A 21,430-nucleotide genomic window follows, 5' to 3' on the forward strand; every position below is an offset into this window, starting at 1 on the left:
TACGTATTCGAATTTCTACTGGTGCAGAGAAAAGGGTTGAAATGTTCTGGGAGTATATTCAGTCACTGTTCCACGTTGGACGCTAAACGTCTTTGGATGAGAAAAATGTGCAGCGAGTGAGAGACTCGGACTCGGATTCTGATTCTCAACCGATTGAGCTTCCCGGCCGTCTACCGTGGCACTTTGAAACAAGGAAATATGTTTGTCTGCCACATCCGAAAAAATAACCATTGCTATACATAATTTCAGATAAATAACGTTGGCAAGTCAAAGTACTCCCGAATTTAAACATAAAGCTAAATAGAACGCTGCAACTTATAGAAAAGATTTCAAAGGAAAAGTATGTTTTATAATTCACATGAAGCTCATTGTCAAAGACAAAAAAGTAACATAAGTAACATATACTTTCATTTCCCTTCACACTATTGCTGATGTGAATTCCTAGTTTGTTGAATGTTATGGGTAGGAATTAATGTGAATTCCTAGTTTGTTGAATGTTATGGGTAGGAATTAATGTAAATTCCTAGTTTGTTGAATGTTATGGGTAGTGAATTCCTAGTTTGTTGAATGTTATGGGTAGGAATTAATGGCAGATGTATTAGAGTATGCAGTTTTAGAGCAAAGCCAGATGACACCAGGCCTATTCGTTAAGCTTTTTCTCTGGGTCTTTATTCTCTCCAAAGTGAAGGGTGGTTACCTTCTGGTTGTAAATGTCAAATGATATACTAATATACTTTCATGTTGTTACGGTTAATGTACAATCTGGTATTCAATGTCGAAGTACTTACTGGTTATCACTTCGAACTAATGTCTTTTCTTGATGTCACTGCTAAATAGACGATTTGACACTATTATTGTTAGACAATGTGCTTAAAGATTGCTTTTTTGAAATAATGCGCTTTCAACTTGTAACTGTCAAATAAGAAAGTCATAATGACCATATATCGCTCACGTGTTAGACTTGGATAAGAATAATCAAAGTAAACATCTTGACCAACTTTCTTAAAAATAGGATCATGAATGAGACCTCTACAGTGTAAACATGCTTTTTCTTTAATTTGAGTGATGACCTAGTTTTTTACCCTACATGACTCTGTGACAGGATAGTCGAACTGGGGACAGAAACTATACGAACAATTAAACACGCATTACAATATTTACAAGTTCATATACAGAAAAAAATGATAATTTTACAATGAATGAAAGAAAAAAAATAGATAGACGGGGAAAAACTGAGCTCAATATCTGATAGTTTATATAAAAGTTTCGCTTCTCAGATTACTTGTAAGCTCTCATTTTGATGTTTACACAGATGTTTAAGTTTGACTTTAAACTTATAGTAGCATTAAAATCAGGTAAGGTACTTTCCCTTATAAGATCCCGAACACGTTGACCCTATTCTGGCTCACCATATCCGGTGTTTGTATCTCTGAGCTATCTCAAGGTCAGCAGCTTGGCGGTTAAGGCACAACCATGGGACGTAGAATCTCAGCCCTGGGAATTCACATCCAGGCGAGTAAAGAAAACCACAAGTTTATGACTTACGGGTTGTGACATCACCAGGAAAATGTAGTCTGGTGGAAGAAGCTAGGTAATTAATTTTAGAAATAATTGAAGTAATAAGTGATGTATCGTATTCACGTGACGCATGAAATCAATAGCACGTATATGCAGTACAGTACCGGCGTTCCGTAATTAACAACGAAAAGCTTGACAAATATAATTTATGCAAAATTACTTTCTAATTACCACGTTGCACAATTTTTGATATAGATTAGACAACTTATACAAATGACACATTTTAGATTCCTCTTTCGGAATAAATAATTTACAAAAATCAGAAGAAAAGAAAAAGATAAATTAAACTGACAAACCGAAACTAGCTAATATCTTGCCGAAAAGTAAACGTTTTACAAAATTCTATAGAATGAACAAAAATTCACTAAATAAAACCGTAATTCAAAAATCATTCAAAATCTAACAAAGAAATTTCTTACCACGATCGCTTAACACTTTTTTGATTAAAATTGGTTGCAAAATGTGGTCTTTATCGTGTTCACAAGAAACTGTGAACGGACAGACGATTGGCTTTCAAGTTATTACTGTCAAAAGGTATTATTTCTGGATGTCGCTGTTGTTTTTTTTTTCTGTGCTCTTTGTTTGTTACTGCTATATATGGTTATAACCGTCACATAATGTGTGTTTCTGTTTGTTACTGCTATATATGGTTATAACCGTCAAATCATGTGTGTTTCTGTTTGTTACTGCTATATATGGTTATAACCGTCACACAATGTGTGTTTCTGTTTGTTACTGCTATATATGGTTATGACCGTCACATAATGTGTGTTTCTGTTTGTTACTGCCATATAAAATAATAACCGTCAAATCATGTGTGTTTCTGTTTGTTACTGCGATATATGGTTATAACCGTCAAATCATGTGTGTTTCTATTTGTTACTGCTATATATGGTTTATAACCGTCAAATCATGTGTGTTTCTGTTTGTTATTGCTATATATGGTTATAACCGTCAAATCATGTGTGTTTCTGTTTGTTACTGCTATATATGGTTATAACCGTCAAATCATGTGTGTTTCTGTTTGTTACTGCTATATATGGTTATAACCGTCACATAATATGTGTTTCTGTTTGTTACTGCTATATAAGGTTATAACCGTCACATAATCATGTGTGTTTCTGTTTGTTACTGCTATATAAGGTTATAACCGTCACATAATGTGTGTTTCTGTTTGTTACTGCTATATATGGTTATAACCGTCACATAATGTGTGTTTCTGTTTGTTACTGCTATATATGGTTATAACCGTCACATAATGTGTGTTTCTGTTTGTTACTGCTATATATGGTTATAACCGTCACATAATGTGAGTTTCTGTTTGTTACTGCTATATATGGTTATAACCGTCACATAATGTGTGTTTCTGTTTGTTACTGCTATATAAGGTTATAACTGTCAAATCATGTGGTTCCTGTATGTCAAGTGCTGTCAAATAACACGCTATATTTGTTTACCGCTGTCATATAATTAATGTGCTTTCTGCTTGTCAGTGTAGTGTCATTTGATGTGCTATCAGATTGTATTATTTTGTCAAATAAAGTGTTTCCTTATTGTTCCTACTTGCCACTGTCAAATAATGTTTGTCACTGTGGAATAATGTGTTTCCTGATTGTCATTGTCTGATAAAGTACTTTTCGGTTGTTACTATCAAATGTTATACTTTCAATGTGTTTGTGTCTTTGCCTAGTTATGAACTTTAAGGTTGTAAATATGAGATAGATTACCTACAGGTCATCATTATCAAGTTATGTACTTTCCGGTTGTTACGTATACTTTCAAACAGTATGATTTCGTGAGGTGATTGTGTCAAGTAATGCACTTTCGGCGTTTTGTCAAATATTGTACCTTCAGGTCGTTAATTTCAAGTAATGTACTTTAAGGACAATTCTGTCAAATAGCTGACCTCCAAGTCGTCGTTGTCAATTGATGTATTTGTGTCCTTCCTTCCTTCCACCCCCCCACCCACCTCCTTCATGGGGGAGACATATTGTTTTTCCCTGTCCGACAGTCTGTTTGTCATTTCGGCCGGCCGTCACTCTTCATTTCCGAGTCAAGTAGACAACCTCTATTGTGTTTGGGGTCATTCCAATAAAGGTCAAGGTCACTGGGGTTTGAACATGGATAAGAACTTGAGAGCCACTTGACCAAGAATGTTGAAACTTTAAAGGATGTTTGGACATGCTGAGTAAATGACCCCTATAAATTTTGGGGTCACTCTGTTAACGGCAAAGGTCACAGAGGCAAGCACATGGATATCCATTTCTGATCAATAACTGAAGAACCATTTGACCTAGAACCTTCAAACTTCGTAGGGTGGCAGGGCTTATGGAGTAGATGATTCTCTCGTATATGGGGTCACTCCATCGAAGGTCAAGGTCAAAGGGGCCTGAACATTGAAAAACATTTCCAATCAATACGTTGAGAACCACTTGACCCAAAATATTGAAAATTAATAGGATAATGGGACATGCAGAGTAGATGACGACTGTTGATTTTTGGGTTACTCTGTTAAAGGTGGAGGTTACAGGGACCTGAATATGGAAATTCATTTCCGGTCAAAACCTTGAGAATCACTTGACCAAGAATCTTGAAACTTCATAGGATGATTGAACACGCTGACTAAATGACACATGTTGATTTTGGGATCACTCTATTAGAGGTCATGGTCACTGGATACAGCCAAAGAAATCCATTTCCGATCAGTAACTTGGGAAGCACTTGACCTCGAACCTTCAAACTTCATAAGATGACAGGACTTATGAAGAAGATGACGTCTGTTGTTGTTTGGGTCACTTGATCCAAGGTCAATATCATAGGGACCATTCGTCTGTCACACCTCATTTTCAATTAATAACTTTAGAACTACTTGACCGAGAAACTTCATAGGATGATTGGACATGTAGAGCAGATAACCCCTGTTGACATTAGGGTCATTTAATCAAAGTGCAAGGCCACATGTACCCGAACATTGAAAATGATCCGATCAATAACTTGAGAGCCACCAAACTTAGAACCTTCAATCTTCGTAGGATGATAGGACTTACATAGTACATGACCTGTATTGTTTTCAGGGTCACTTGTATAAAAGGTCAAGGTCTCGGGCCTTAAAAATGGAAACGCTTTTCGATCAATAACTTGCGAAACACTTGATCCGGAATGTTGAAACTTCATTGGATGCTTAGATATGCAGAGTAGATTTGACTCCTATTGAATTTGGTGTCACTCAAAGGTGAAGGTCACAGGGGCCAGAACATGGAAAACGTTTTCCAGATCATAACTTAAGAACCACTAGACAAAGAATGTTTAAACTTAGTGGGATGATTGGACATGTTGAATAGATGATGCCAATAGCAGCCAACCATCAGTGTCTCTGACTTTCGCTTCTATCTCCTATTGAATTCTTGCCTTTTACTATGCACTGGTGATGTGTGTGTGGTGTGTGTGTGTGTGTGTTGGGGGGGGGGTGCGGAAGAGAGACATGCGCTTTTCAACAAATGATCGCCTAGTTTCAGGTTATTATAAACCTACACTTATAGCATTCAATTCTTATATTTAAATTATTTTACAGTAGCTTTTTTCAATACTTAGTGTGTTTGGATGAGTACCAGAAAATCAAAATGAATGTCAGGATACTAGTATCTATCATTTCAACATCTAAAAAGAACAGCACAGCAAAGATGACGCATCCTTATTTTGTTACATTTCACCGTTCGATAAGATGATAGTTTCTGGGTTTTTTTCAATACATCATTAAATCCAGTTAAAAACCATTTAGTCGTATCTATTCATTTTGAATTTTATTATAAGAAAAATACGTTTTAGATATGATTTACTATTTATTTGAAATTTTGATCTTCAATTTTTAAAGCATTATTCGAACGAAACCTTGTGCTCATGATTTTTTAATGACACCACTGTCTTTGATATCGTTACGCTATTGTTATTAATAAGAAAATTAACGTATTGTTTCTTTCCACACAACATATTATGTATTTTTGTGAATGTCAAATAGTCTTTCATTTCAACATTGTCAAGTAATATTCTTGCGGGTTGTTACTGTCAAATACTGTGCTTTCAGGTCCTTATTATCAACTATTGTACTGTCATTATGTTACTGTAAACATTATACTTTTAATAGTTGTAACTGTAAAATTTATGTATTTTAGGTTGACAGTTATGACGTGGCGCAAGGCTATCTTGGCGAGCATCTCGCTAACCAGTTGACATACTCCATGAGTGATATGAAACTTATCTTTATTGGAAACAACGGTAAATGAGATTGTTTGAAATTCTAGATTAAGAATTTTTTTTGTTAGAAATAACGGTTATAAAGTTAATATTTCTGGATTAGAAACACGCATTTGATGGAAACGACTCAGTAAATCCGAATCTGTTATTATGCTTCTTGGTTGCATTCTGTGCTTCCAATAGGACTTTTATTAATTTCAATTTCAGTATAGATGAAATAGTTTCCTAACACAAGATTTAAAACACGCATTAATTGGAATAGCGTTTTTAGGCTGGCGAACTTGTCCGCCAGACTATTATTACCACAAATCGAAAGTCATAAAAGATCAACCAAGTGCTGAGAATGACAACATAAATCTTTTTATGCGCAGTTCAAAAAGTTCCGTCGTGTATATCAGTTTTACTGCGGATTTGTTTAAAGATGTTTAACTCATCTGTTCAATAAAAACTTTGTTCAACCATTTTGTTTGATTCTGTAAATGATTATGGCATGCATCTCTCTGTTAGATAATATTAGAAAATATATATGACATAATGAAGCTATATTAATTCCCCGCCCTCTCCCACCCCCACTATGAATGAAAAGTACGTATGAATGGAATTTTTTCGTCTTTGGTAATAAAGTTGATAAATCATGCAAAATGCAAAACGTATTTAACAAAAATATACAACACATCGAATTAGAATTTTATCGAAACACATACATAATTTTTATGTTTTTTTTTTAATGGAAACGGAATTCCAGCGACCACTTCGTTATAGATTATGACCTCGGTCTATAAATAGCTCATTAAACAAATTGGTTCCAAGCACAGTTTCATTCATAACAGATGTAGATAGGAATTTTATTGCGCATGGTTAATAAAATATTTAACAAAAGTATTGCTTTTTGCTTGGTATGATTTTGCACATAATGCGTTAAATAATGAGCACAAAATATGTATAATGTAAAAGGGAAGCATAAGTTTTAAAAATCAATTCTTCCAGATCAGTTGCTATAGGTTCTACGGGACGTAATCTCTCCGTTGATTTGCCACGGTATTAAACCTGAAAAGAAACAAATGACAACATTCTACTATTTATATACCGAAACAGCGGAAATGCTATGTTTTGCTACATGAACTGACCCTATATTCACAGTCATAAATATCATACTAATAACATTCAATATACTATCAAATTCACAAGAGGTTACTTATTCTTATAATAACCTAATATTAATGTGCAAAGAAATAATATTTTAGCTGATTCAAAAATATGAAAAGTAACATTTTCATGCTGATGGAATGAAAAAAAGAAAGAACACACACACACACACACACACACACACACACACACACACACACACATACAAAACATAACATTTGCGCCTCTTATATTTACACTTTGATATCGCTTGATTTTTATACATAGATAGTATTTCTAAACGCCCAAACATTCATGAAATTGCTACAACACATGCATAAACCAATGGAATAGAGTTTTGATTGACAGCATAGACCATTTTAGATAATGATTAAGGGAATTTTCACATGTCATATTATCTCACAAACAGACTTAATCAAACAGAGTTTGCTATTTTTACGTCCTGCAATTCTGTGTTTCCGAAGGAATCTTTAGATCTGTCAACAGTTAGTACAGCCAAACTATGTTCTCTAGAGCTCGATGGGACAAGCAAAATGTGTTAGAGATATCAGTAGCACAAGCCATCGTGAATTATACATTATATAGACCTGACACTGAGTTCGAGTCAAAAGTAGTAAATGGATAATCCGAATTCGAGCAAATGAAGTTTGACTGTACTAGTCTTTATAAAATACTCGCCATAGAAGTTTTCTACCTGTTCTGTTCAAACAGACAATCTAACAGGTAACCAACCTGCCATTATGGAAATTTTAGACTGAAAACGGAAATTTTAGAAACATGAAAAAGATAACATCCACAAATGAACAAACTATCAGAGCGTACGGAAAGTTAAGCTCATACTATTTAAATAACTTTGGTCGTTTTGAATTATGCCAGTTTCAAATGCAGTAAATCTATTTGAAGTAATTAATTTCCCTTCTCAGATTCATAATAATCATCGAAACATTACAAGTCTGTATAAGAATATAGCAAAAATGGTTTAAATCTGAAGTTTATAGCAAAATGCACTTATTGACCTTTGACCTTGTGCTGTGTCCTTACTATGACCCTTGGAAGGCGACAGCCCCCGAAAAGTTTCCAATTTTTATAAAGTTAACATTGAACCTGGCTGTCGGGCATCAACAAAATAATGTCATCAAAGTCAATTTCTATGCCTCTTTTTTTGAATACATGTATATAGGCAGACTAGTCAAAATATGCAAAATTGTTAACAAAGGTTCAAGAGTTCAAGACAATAGTTTAATTTGGCATCGTAGAGTATTTTTCGCATTCTTTACTTCTACCTTTTTAGTTACTCCATTTCTTGTAATTGGTCTTTATAATACCTCAATTTTATTTGCAATGTTCCTAGCCAGAAGAAAGTCTCGTATTGCTCCTGTTTGTACCCTTTAAAACTTACACATTGTAAGCAATTAAATTATCCTTAAGATAGTCTCCTGAACACGGTATATTGGTATGAGATTTTACTTATTTATATTCAAGTTCATGCTATAATAAAGTCAATAAATCAACTTGGCTTTTTAGTGTTAACTTTGAAGGCCATGGTTGGGCTAATGAAGTTTTGTCAAGAATGTTAACCTTGATGAAATCTAAACTAAGTTCGAAATTGGGTCATCTGGGGTCAAAAACTAGGTCACTAGGTCAAATCAAAGAAAAGCCTTGTGTATGCGAAAGAGGCTGTATTTTTTAATTGAGGTTGATGAATTTGGTCAGTATGATCCAAGTCAAGTTTGAATATGGGTTATCTGAGTTCTAAAAGTAGATCATTAGGTCAAATCAAAGAAAAACGTTGTGTATTCAGGGGCTGCATTTTACGCCGGATCTTCATGAAATGTGATCAGAAATCTAGTTGGAATTTGAATATTGGTCATTTAGGGTCAAAAGCTGGGTCACCCGGTCAAATTGAAGAAAAAAACCTTTTGTATGCAATAGGGGCTGCATTTTTCACTGGACATTCACAAAATTTAGTCAGAATGATGGCCTTGATGAAATCTAGTTCAAGTTAGTTAAAATATGGGTCATCTGAGGTCAAAAACTAGGTAAATAGGTCAAATCATAGGAAAACATTGTGTAAGCCTTGATAAAATTATGGTCAAGTTTGAATTTGTGTCATCCGGTGTCAAAAACCATATCGCTAGGACAAATCAGAAGTGCGATAGAGGCTGTATTTTTCAACTGAGGTTGATGAAATTTGGTCATAATGATTGCATTGATGAAATCTGGGTCAAATTCGGATGTAGGTCATCTTGGCTCAAAAACATTGTCACTATGTCATATTGAAGGAAATACTTGTTGACACTTTAAAAGAGACTACCTTTTTGGTCCAATCTTAATGAAAATTAGTCAGAATATTTAATAAAATGCACAGAGGTCAGTTTCGCATCGTGGTCCCTTTTTTCCTAGATCCGCTAAGACGGACGGGTCCTTAATCTAACATGCGGTAACGCACGTCAGACGAAATGGAAACGGTCACCAATCCATGCAGATTCAGCTCATATTTGCGATAAAAATAAACGGTTATGAGACAGTTGTCTTACCACTATCATTTTCATCTGGTCACTTGCGTTTAAAGATACGTATTTTTTATGTCAGTCATTTGCAGATAATACGGCGCAGGTCGCGCAAGTTGTGCATTTTGGGTCATTTTTGCCTCCAAGTTCAGTGTCCTACAACTTTAATTTTACTTGTTTTTATCATAGAAACAACTGAATCGCCAGTTAAAAATGCTGCCTGATGAAGTGCTAAGTATATGTAATACATGCTCTAACGGAGTTAACACGGAGACTCAAACAAAAACAAATCTGTTGTCACTGACAGTTTTTACAATATCCAATGCCCTGTCTGTTGGCGGAAGCCTTGTAGCAATCATTTTGTTCATCTGTCCTTTAGTTTGCCTCTCTGGGTCCGGAGTGCATTGCACCGACACCATCGTCCAGTTTAGAAGTCAAGATCAGTTGGGATGGAATGGATCAAAAACTCATAGTATCTTCTCCTTGTCTGGACACATTGTCCAGGCCAAAACTTTGTAACCCATTTTCCAATATTATGTAAACATGGCACAAATACTTTTAACAGAATTGTTGAGTGCAGTGCACGTGGTCTACTCCTTTATTTAGTCTCGAAGGCCAGGAGGGATCAAAAGAGTCATAGAATATGTCTTTTTCCTGACACTTATTTTTATTGATTATAATTTTGTAATGGGTGGGGGGGGTCTAAAAGGTCAAAGTCTGTAGCAGTTATTTGTTTGTCCGGGACACACTTTAGTTTCTTGCACACCAGACTGGCGTTTCCGTTGATTTTACCCATGCCGGCAAAACCCATCTGGCACCCAATGCCAAATGACTCTCGTGCTGTTAATGACAACCAGTGGTTCATGCACTAATAAAATATTGTTTATGTAAAAATACGAAAAAAGCAGGTACTACCTTGATAGTTTCACTCTGTTCCTTATAGTATATTTCTCGATTACAAAAATACGTTAGTTTACCATAAGAACGCTACAAACTATGAAACTAAAGTGGAACTTTGTTATTGTGCGTAACGAAAAATATCATGACGTCACTTCTGCTTACGGACGTTAATTTCCCGCACTCTGCTATAAGAAAGAATGCTACAAAGAAAGTATTTCTACCTGTTATTTGTAAAGTACGGTATGCAAGAAAAAAAATCTGCCAGAATAAATAGCTAACATGTATACGATATGCAAGAAAAAATATCAGTCATGTATTTACAAATCGGATGTAAAAATTTCCGTCCATCGGCCAACTGCGCATGGGCGGTAATTCGGCAAGCCTCATTACCACCCAATGCGCAGGTGCCCTCGGGGAGGATATTTCTATCCGATTCGTAAACACATGACATATATTATTAATAAATGTACATGTGTATCACAATTCTTTCTGATGTGTGTTGCAAACAATTGTTGTCAGTCCGGGCAATGACTTTTAACTGTTATTCTGCTTCAATTTAAGTTAACATGGACTTTGCAGAGTACAGTCCACAGACTCTGTTATCCTATCTTGAAGGGTCAAGGTTGTGGGTTTGGTCAAAGGGTTCTGGAAATATTGCAATAACTGTGATACCCTTAATCCAAACTTATTATTTCAACTTGGTGTTCGTATACATGTAAACTTCTTTGAACCCCACACTTGGGGTGTACACTGCAGATAATCATTTGACCTATTTTCAGAATTCGTTTCGTTGTGTCATGCTCACAACTGGTCAAAATGGTAATATCTTCTATATTTTCATGTCTGTGCCATATCTGTTATATTCTTTTCCTGATTTTAAACTTAGTAGGGAATGTTAATAATACTATTAATGTTGCATTGCTTAGAAATTGTCTTTCTAAGGTCAAGGTCACGTTAGGCCGAAAGAATCAAACACTGCATTTTAATTTTCAAGCTGCATTTATCCAGACCCGACTTTATATCAAAGTACTTATAGCAGAGTACTGACTGAAGGTTATTTATGTTATAGAATCCATTTCAAAAATAGCAAAAGCGCTAACAGGATTTGATTCGGCGAAATTTAGCCCGCCCGCTTAGCTCAGTAGGGAGAGCGTTGGTCTACGGATTGCTGGGTCGGGAGTCGATCCCCGAGTGGGGCGTATGATCTCTCTGACGATTTGATAAAAAAAATATGTCTGAAATCATTCGTCCTTCACCTCTGATAATTCATGTGGGTAAGGTGGCGTTTACTTGCGGAAAACAGGTTGTATTGTTACAGAATCCAGGAACACTGATTAGGTTAACTGTCCGCCGTAACATAACTGAAATACTGTTGAAAAAATGGCATTAAACCCATAACAAACAAAAATAAAACAACAAACAAATGAAATTTACTGAATTTCAAATATGGTAGGCATGAGAATAAGAAAAAAACTTTTATAGAATATTGCATCCATCTACATACAATGTAGATGTATTTCTGGTTGTATTTCATGTAATGTTATGTTTAACTACTGGCAACATACCGAATAATATCCGTATCTTATCGTAGGTGTAAAAATACCTGGATGAATTAATGATTGTCTATATCTAGGCGTGTATTTTTTATATATAGACACCGAGAGATCGTGTTGTGGGTTTTATGGTTGTATCTTTCGCATGGAGATAGACGGTACATTCCCACTGAAGACGGCATTTCAGGATCCAAAACCCAACTTCGTCACGTTTGCCCCTGAAGGTAAAGATGTAAAAATATGGGAACATTTATTTCCGTCGTTTATATTTTTTTTCAATGAGTTAGAGGGAATGCTTTGATTTAGTAGAACCAGATCGTTGATTAACAGACATATATAACTCTAAAAATCAACTGTAACGGATGCTAAATGTGTCGAGTAAACTTTACAAAATTGACATTTTGTTGTGTCTTTTTCAAAGCAGCATTCCATGTAATGGAAAATTGTCATTCGATGAAATGGAAAAATGCAGTTTGCTCCGGTCCGATTTAGCTCGAATCTTAGATGGAAGTCGCTTAGAACCATACAAAATATAAATTCTGTATATACACTTTCTACTACATATTGTATATTTTGATATTGTATTCATACATTTTTTACCTGTTTTGTGTAATTGCCTACTTCTAGGCAGGGTGCACAAGGAAACATGTGAATTTGAGGAACTAACACATGCACCTGATCCAGTTGAGGAGCGGGTATACAGTCCAGTTTGTGGGAACCCGGTCCCGCCTCCTTCAAAAGACAGAGGAGGAAAAACTCTAACCGACGGAGGTAACATTTCTGACACTATCCAATCATTTTTCATTTGAACCTCTTTCATCTGAATCCCTCTAATTCAGAAAATCTCTCTAAATCGAATTAATTGTTTGCTCCCGAAATTCTTTTTCTTTCTCTTTTTTAAAGATACCCTTGTAACCAGAAACATTTCTACTCCGGAAAACGAACACACTCTTGAGATATCTGTATAAAATCCCCTCTGTTCTGAACCTTTGACATAATTTGTAATTATTCTGAATTTAAACGTTCTCATTCTTGACACTGCTGAGTCTGTTTAGATGGTGGGCTATTCAAATCAGTATGCGTCCGTCCGTCCGTCCGTTAACAATTTCTCTTTATCGCATCTCCTCAGAAACTACTGGGCAGATTTTGTCCAAACTTTGTCAGAATGATGTATTGGTGCCCTAGCTGGGTTCTTCTGAAAATCAGACTGGTTCAACAATCTTTATTGAGTTATGGCCCTTTGTATATTTTGATTTATAATATAATTTTATATCCAGTGGCTCTCCAAGTAGTTAATGGGTTTTTACGGCCTTACCTGTGGAAGGGTCATAAACTCTGCAGACAATAATGAGATAATGCTTCAAGTTGTCCATTATTTTCCTATTACAACTTGGCAGTGAATGGACTATCCGAGTAGACTGATGATTAATTTGTCTAGTACTGAAATTTCTGGGTTTAATTATAAGTAATGATATAAGTAATCATATATACATTTTTTGTTTCCATAATAAGATAAATAATAATTGCATATAACTCATTTATGACATCATCTCTCTTGTTTAGGGTATTGATTTAATTATTAGTTATAAAACAAATAATTATATGTGCATTCTTTGTTTCCGTGATAAGATAAAAATAAATATAACACATTAATGGTGTCATCTCTCTTGTTTACTTTTGTACTGAGTTACTTCCCCTTTACTTCCAAGAAATAGTCTATCTTTAGAAATTCTATTTTTAGATTTTCAATAATTCATGTTTTATTATATTTTTTTATTAGTCTTATGTAAAAAGTAAATACATTTTTCTGTGGTAACATGTGTCGGTTAGACATTTTTGTATTAATTTTTAGTGTATCTCTAATATATTGGAGATTTTTATATTAGTTTTGAAATTTGGAACATTCAAAAATGGCTCAATGGTGGCCGCCAAGATCACTCTGTGATCTCTTGTAAATCATTGCGCTTTAAGAAAGTGTCAACAAACAATAGGCTTACTAACTCTGATAATCACAAGTCAAGTCAGATGTTTAATTTGTAGATACTTGCAGTTACCAAAGGCTTGAAGGATGCAAGTAAAGTATCTGAACCAAATTTAATAAAAAAATATATATCTATAATAAGCACTGCAAATGTAAAAGGGGTTTATAAATGTGGTTATCTTGTACCTTCATGTCAATAGTCATATTCTTGTGCGGTCAGTTCATTTAAAGCAGGTATTTGATTCCCGTTAACCAGATCACTAGAAAACCCGGAACAGTAAACTTCTCTTATATCTACCTTCTGTGAATGTAAGACTGGTGAAATCAATGTTTAATTGACAGTAAATTTTATATTAACATAAAATTTGACAACACACTTAACAAAAGCCAAACATATACATTGATTATATTTATTAATCCATTCACGTTCAAAAGTGAAAGCGTTGATCTACGAATCGCAGGGTCGCGAGTTCGATTACCGGAAGAGTCGTTTGTTCTCCATGGCGATTTGATAAAGGACATTGTGTCTGAAATCATTCACCCCCACCTCTGATTCATGTGGGAAAGCTGGAAGTTACAGGTACAGGATCCAGGAACACTAGTAAGGTTAACTGCCCGCTCTAAAAGAACTGAAATACTGTTATATAAAGGCGCCAAACCCAAAGCAAGCAAATTTTCGATCAAAATTAAAAACCTTTCTAATCCGAATACCCCTCTTATCAGGACTTGTTTTCTGGTCCGATCATGTTCGTATAAGAAAGCTTTCACCGGTTATGGTTATGAAGAAATATCTTTGCTCCCCACTCCCCCCCCCCCACTTAAATTCAGAGTATCCCAATATGCGTATACGTATTGTAATGTGTGGTACCCTTGTGGTTTTTGCTCTGGCTTTCAATAATTGTATGGTTCATCAATTTATTGTTGTATCTTTTGTAATAAAAATTTGCATAAATCTCCCCATTGTCAAGGCTAATGAACAATTCTAGAGTCTTTTCTTACCATAAAACTATACGGGAACCTCATTAATACATACCTCCACCGGACATTTCCTGGTCGTGGAAATGGATGAAAATGCTGCAACAGCAAACTTAAATACACTGGGCAGCATTCAGACTCGATGTTGATTAACTGGATAAGCTACACATTACCTAGAAACCTCACCTTTAGTGACGATAACTTTATTTACGTTGCAAGTAAATTTCTGTAACTCTCTGTTAAAATTGTGATTGTTGACTTGTGACGTCATTTTGTTCGTGTAAACTATTTATTGCGTGAAAGTACTCTTTGACATAAATACCGTCCTGTACCGTCAAGGTAAAATTACACTAATTTAATAGAGTTCATTTTGGCTTGGTATTTTTACATATAATTTTATTTTATTTGTTGTTATTTTATATCCGCGTAAGAACTTCACTTTATAAGGCGGATGAATACTTTTTTGATTGGAAAATCCGAAAGCTTTTTTGATTGGATGAGAATGGCGTTTTTACCGAATTCAAGAATATGATTGGATAGAGCTACCAGAGTACCGCTATTCAGCCTGGATCTAAAGTATCACAGAGCGGGTGATTCTAAAAGGGAACGTGCGCGTTGATCTGCGGCTTTTCATTCCACCTTTTTGGCCAGAACGTCACAAATAATTATTTACGGAAACATTTGGCGGAATCGCAATATCATTTAATTACTAACATTCCTACTTACTAACATTATTACTAAGACCAGGTGGAACTGACCAACATCAATGTAAATATTATTCTAGATTCTACAGGAACAACGAATTGGAAAGCTACATAGACTAATATTAACACTTCGACATTCATTGCTTAAAGAGAATTCCTACAGTTTTTTTCCTTTCATAGATTTTTTTTCAAATTCACATATATGATAGGAAAATCTGTGCTGAAAACAATGAACAAATAAAAACAATGGGTCGCCGGCCTTGTTTTTGTGAAAAATTGTTTTGAATACACCCACTGTTGCTGAAACTGCCAGCGATTTTTCAACATTTTCATGATTTTCTGCTTTTTTATAAATACCAACCAAAATATATATCAAGAAAGCACAATAAGGTTTATTCTCTTTACAGATTTTATTATACACTTACTTGATATCAGAGTCATATTTGTAATACTTTATCCTTACAATAATTGGTACAAACGAAAAAAAATCTTCTTTCATATTCACCTCTGTGAACATTTTTCGATGAAAAATACCCAAAGTGAAGACTATTTTTTTTTTAATTTCGAAAAAAACTGTTTCATAGAATTTTTTCCTGTTTTTCTTGTGTACATGTATAAATAATTGTATTGTGAGCATAAAAATGGCTAAAAATGTATGGTTCACAAGGCTAGATTTTATGTTAAGACCGCTTGAATACAACACCAGTTCGGACGAAAAATGGCGCGAACCTGACCAAATTGATTACATGTGTATCTGGTAGAAGTCAAAAAAGTTTTAAAAATTCTTAATTCTTTCTATAATTGAATACTGGATAATCTGAAAGGTGATATTGTCTTATCGGTACTAAGTAAATTGCCTTACATTATATATACAACACTGTCTTTGTACTAAAATGCGATGTGAAAACACAACCACAAAAATGGCAAGATACCTGTCATGCATGATATTTGTCAATACAACGTTAACCAGTATCAACATTTGGTAACTGATAGACCATAACAAAAATGTTATTTCATTCAAGATTCCTCATATTTAAGATTGTCTGTCACATGTTTCAACAAATGTTGACTTCACTTCAGTTTTCCATAGAAAGTGTCGGCTGCGCAGAAAGATGCGCATAAAAAACTATAAGAATTCCCTTTAATTCTGGCATTAGCATAAATCTAGTAAATAAATATTTAAAACATATCTATTCGACATTGATTATATTTTAATGATTAATAACTCGTTCATTGAAATGCCGTCTGCATTGTTTTGAATATGTCCCATCTGTCAAGTCCACTCACAGGTAGACCAAGGTTCTAATACTTTACAGTAAGGTCAGTTCCCCTTTATTTCTAACATATATATTATCAGAGTGGTTACACGTTACAGTATATTCAAACTGAGATGAAACCTCCCTTTGCTGGAATTCGATCATGTATCGGGGTGGTTACACGTTACAGTATATTCAAACTGAGATGAAACCTCCCTTTGCTGGAATTCGATCATGTATCAGAGTGGTTACACGTTACAGTATATTCAAACTGAGATGAAACCTCCCTTTGCTGGAATTCGATCATGTATCAGAGTGGTTACACGTTACAGTATATTCAAACTGAGATGAAACCTCCCTTTGCTAGAATTCGATCATGTATCAGAGTGGTTACACGTTACAGTATATTCAAACTGAGATGAAACCTCCCTTTGCTGGAATTCGATCATGTATCAGAGTGGTTACACGTCACAGTATATTCAAACTGAGATGAAACCTCCCTTTGCTGGAATTCGATCATGTATCAGATTACATAACAAATCTATAACAAAACATACTTTTGTTTTGAACAGGCACTGCTGGACAGTAGACAGACCAAGACCATGCTCTTGCCTATTAAGGTTTCGGGGTGCAAGTATAATAGCAATGCATTGAAACTTTGACCCTTGAACACGAGAAACCTTTTCATTACGAACAACTGTGTTGGTCTGAAATAACTTCCGGCTATTGAAAATAAATTGCCTGATGATGTTTGGTTAAAATGGTTTACAGGGACTTGAGGTCATTTGGAAGATTAATAAACGCTGTTAAGATCTATACCGAAAAAAAAAAGATGTTTTGATCTTGTGTGGTGTTGATCGGATAGAGTGACAAACAACATCACTTTCTATATCATGGTAGGAAATCTGGACAGGGACAGACACAGAAGAAAGAAGTTAGACCCATTTTGCAGAAACTGTGTTTGAAAATGAATTGCAGCAGTTGACAGTCAATCATTATAAAGAATAAAATAAAAATTGTTATCATATCCTTAGATTTCTGGTGGACATAATTTTATGTTAATTCGTTTTAAATGGAAATGTGTACTCTTATTTAGCAAATAAACAATTTGCCTAAAACGCAAGAAATATCAAGCTGAAAAAGAAGAATAAAGGAAACAAGGAGGTGCGTTCAATAAACGCTTGATGCCCCGGCGCCATCCTTGTCGATAGATTTTGCAACCTGAGTCCAAAACGAGGTCAAGGTCACACTGAGGTCAGGTGATGTTTGAAGATGAGGAATGGTCACAGGTTACATCTGCATTAGTATCAAGTCATTCTAGTAAAGGGTATTGATGCTAGACGAAACGGTCCCGTTTGGTTAACAAAGAGATGGCCCTCTAAAGCAACCTAAGTCCAAAATGAGGTCAAGGTCAAGGCCAAACTAAGGTCAGGTGATGTGTGAAGATGAGGAATGGTCACAGGTTACATCTGCATTAGTATCAAGTCATTCTAGTAAAGGGTATTGATGCTAGACGAAACTGTCCCATTTGGTTAACCAAGATATGGCCCTCTAAAGCATCCTAAGTCCAAAATGAGGTCAAGGTCAAGGTCAAACTGAGGTCAGGTGATGTGTGAAGAGATAATGGTCACAGGTTACATCTGCATTAGTGTCAAGTCATTCTAGTAAGAGGTATTGGTGCCAGACGAAACGGTCCCATTTAGTTAACCTCATACGGACGGACGCACGAACGAACGAACGGACAGACGAACAGGACAATCACTATATGCCTCCCGCATCAGTAGATGCCGGGGGCATAAAAAATGATAAATGTTAGATAATGAGAGTAATACTATGGAACATGTATGTAAAAGGAAACCAGTCAATGATAATTAACTCTGACATTTGAGTCGTGCCACGGGAAAACCAAAAGAGCGGATTTGCGACCATATTGGATCCAGACCAGCCTGCGCATCCGCGCAGTCTGGTCAGGGTCCATGCTGTTCGCTTACGGTTTCTGTAATTCCAATAGGCTTTGAAAGCGAACAGCATGGATCCTGACCAGACTGCGCGGTTGCGCAGGCTGGTCTGGATCCATGCTGGTCGCAAAGCCACTATGTTGGTTTTCTCATTGCGCAGCTCAGTTTTGACCTATTTATCTTAAAATCAAGAAGCATAGGGCCATCCAATGTCCGTTGTCAATTTACCTATCAAGGTTGTAGATCGTAGATCAAGGCATTCTTCAGATATTGGGCGATTAGTTCTGTACTAACCGTTATTGTGACCTTAACCTTTGATACACTGATTAAAATATTAGATATTACCCATGAACAGTATCCAATGCCATGTGTAGTTTTAGGATCATAGGTACAAATTATATACAACATATGCAAAAAGAGATAAATATTGAGAAAAAAAAGCAATATTTGAAAGTACATGTTCATACAAAATTTAAATTTACATTAAATGATTTTGTAATTAATTTGAAAGTGTACATATTGTAAATGCTAATACCGTAACAGATAATTATAATTATCCCATGACGAAAGTCGGAGGGATATAATTTGGCGTTGCCCGTCCGTCCGTCCGTCCGTCCATCCTTTCGTACGTCCGCCCGGAGCCATATCTAGGAAGTGGTTGGGAATATTTCAATAAAATTCTGTATACTTGTATACCACTTTGAGGTTATGCGGCCCATCACGTTTTAGTCAGATTGCCCAAGTAACACCAGAGTTATGGTCCTTAGAAGTTTCTAGAGTTAACTATAGACGGTACAATAAATATGGCAATTTTTGCATCATAGCTTTTGATATATTTGACCTAGAACTATGAAACTTAAACAGAATTTAGATCACCATAATGTGGTTATGTACACACAATTTCGTTTGGATTTATTTTGTAACTTCAGAGGTATTGCCCTTTAATTGTATAAACATCCACATATTTGTACATAATAAACTTCCCATTTGGTAGAATTTCATTAAATTTCTTTCATTCTTTTCCATGAACATTTATTATAATAAACATGTGAAGTTGTGTACCCACACCTGGTCATCCCTTTGCCTTGGTCACACACCTTCCCCACCAAAAAAAAAATCATTCCTTATTTTAGATTTATTTCAAAACACTTATATACATGTTCACCACTATGAGGTTATGCGGCCCGTCAAGTTTCAGTCAGATTACCCAAGTATCACCAGAGTTATGGCCCTTAGAAGTTTCTAGTGTTAAATATATAGGGTACTATAAATATTGCATTTTCTGCATCATAACTTTTGATATATTTGATCTAGGACTATGAAACTTCAACAAAATTTTGATCACCGTAATGTGGCTATGCACACACAATTTCATTTGGATTGCTTTGTAACTTCAAAGTTATTGCCCTTTAATCGTATAAACATCCACATATTGGTACATAAACAAACTTATCATATGGAAGAATTTCATTACATTTCTTTCATTTTTTCCCCATGAACATGTTTTATAAACATGAGAAGTTGTGTACCCACACCTGATCACCCCCTTGCCTTGGTTACAACCCCTCCCTCTCCCAAACCCACCCCCTTACCAAAAATTGTTTTATCCCATAATTTAGATTTTTTGAAACCTTCCATTACTATGCAAGTTGTATCATATCCCCATCCCGGTCCTCCACCCAGTCATGCCAATCCGCCGATCATTCCTTGTTAATTTCTTTTTTATAAATGTTCAAACCTTCAACATGTGAAGTTGTAACCGCACCAACCTCGCCCCAAGTCATGTTCAAAATATCTTACTTGATTGTGTTCTCTTAAGGACATCTGTTCTTTTATGTTCAAATGTACATGTTAAATAGCAACACTTGGTTCCAAACCACTCGAAGTATTTCATTCCAGATAAACTTCAAGCTCACGTTTCAAATAACTGCATTTAATTTTAAAAGCTAAACTTTTTACAGTAAGCATATTCCATTCAAAATAGCTTATTTAGTCAGGATCAAAGTATCATACATGTACACATTAAACATTTGTTTTCTGTTGCATTGAATTTAACTAATGAAATTATTTGCTTCTTAGTAACATCCTTGACTTTTTGTCGGATATATTTTTTTGCCATTCCTCACCACAAACCCTTTTCGGCGGGGGATACCAGTTCATCAAATTTGCATGTTTGGACCAAGTTTACATATCGAAATTTAATTGGTGGAGACCAAAATACAAGCAAAACCGACCCGTTCAAGAATTTGGATTCTTGCTGTGTCGTGTGGTGTGCATATAAAAATAACAAAATTCAAGTTAGTTTTTAATCATTTTGACATAACAAATCAGCCCTTGCGAATGTACACAGCAATATGCATATTGGAAATGAAAAACAAGTAGTTTATATACGGAACACAGATATCGTGTTGATGGTTATGTCACGAAAAGCTTATAGTTTGGTTTTCAATTAATATACTCGTCTGCCAGTTAAATATATGTATATTATATTAGAGAAATCAGCATGATTTATCTTGCCATATTAAGTTAAGAACCACAATAACACTACGTAAAAACGCGGACCGTTCCATCATTAAGAGCAAAGAAACAATAGAGACCTGTACTGGTTCTTCCCAGGA

The 21,430-nt window shown here is 35.3% G+C and overlaps 1 protein-coding gene across 1 annotated transcript in view; it reads left to right on the plus strand.

Moving 5' to 3' along the window:
* LOC123560112 (neurexin-4-like) overlaps positions 1 to 21,430 on the plus strand; it is a 99,917-nt gene that overhangs the window by 63,218 nt on the left and 15,269 nt on the right. Inside the window, exons 22-24 of the mRNA XM_053516987.1 lie at positions 5,748 to 5,850; positions 12,040 to 12,162; positions 12,566 to 12,709. Coding sequence (XP_053372962.1) covers positions 5,748 to 5,850; positions 12,040 to 12,162; positions 12,566 to 12,709 — 370 coding nt within the window. The remainder of the gene's footprint in view (positions 1 to 5,747; positions 5,851 to 12,039; positions 12,163 to 12,565; positions 12,710 to 21,430) is intronic.

Source organism: Mercenaria mercenaria, chromosome 10 (genome assembly GCF_021730395.1).
Source record: "Mercenaria mercenaria strain notata chromosome 10, MADL_Memer_1, whole genome shotgun sequence".
Classification (NCBI taxonomy): Eukaryota; Metazoa; Mollusca; class Bivalvia; order Venerida; family Veneridae; genus Mercenaria; species Mercenaria mercenaria.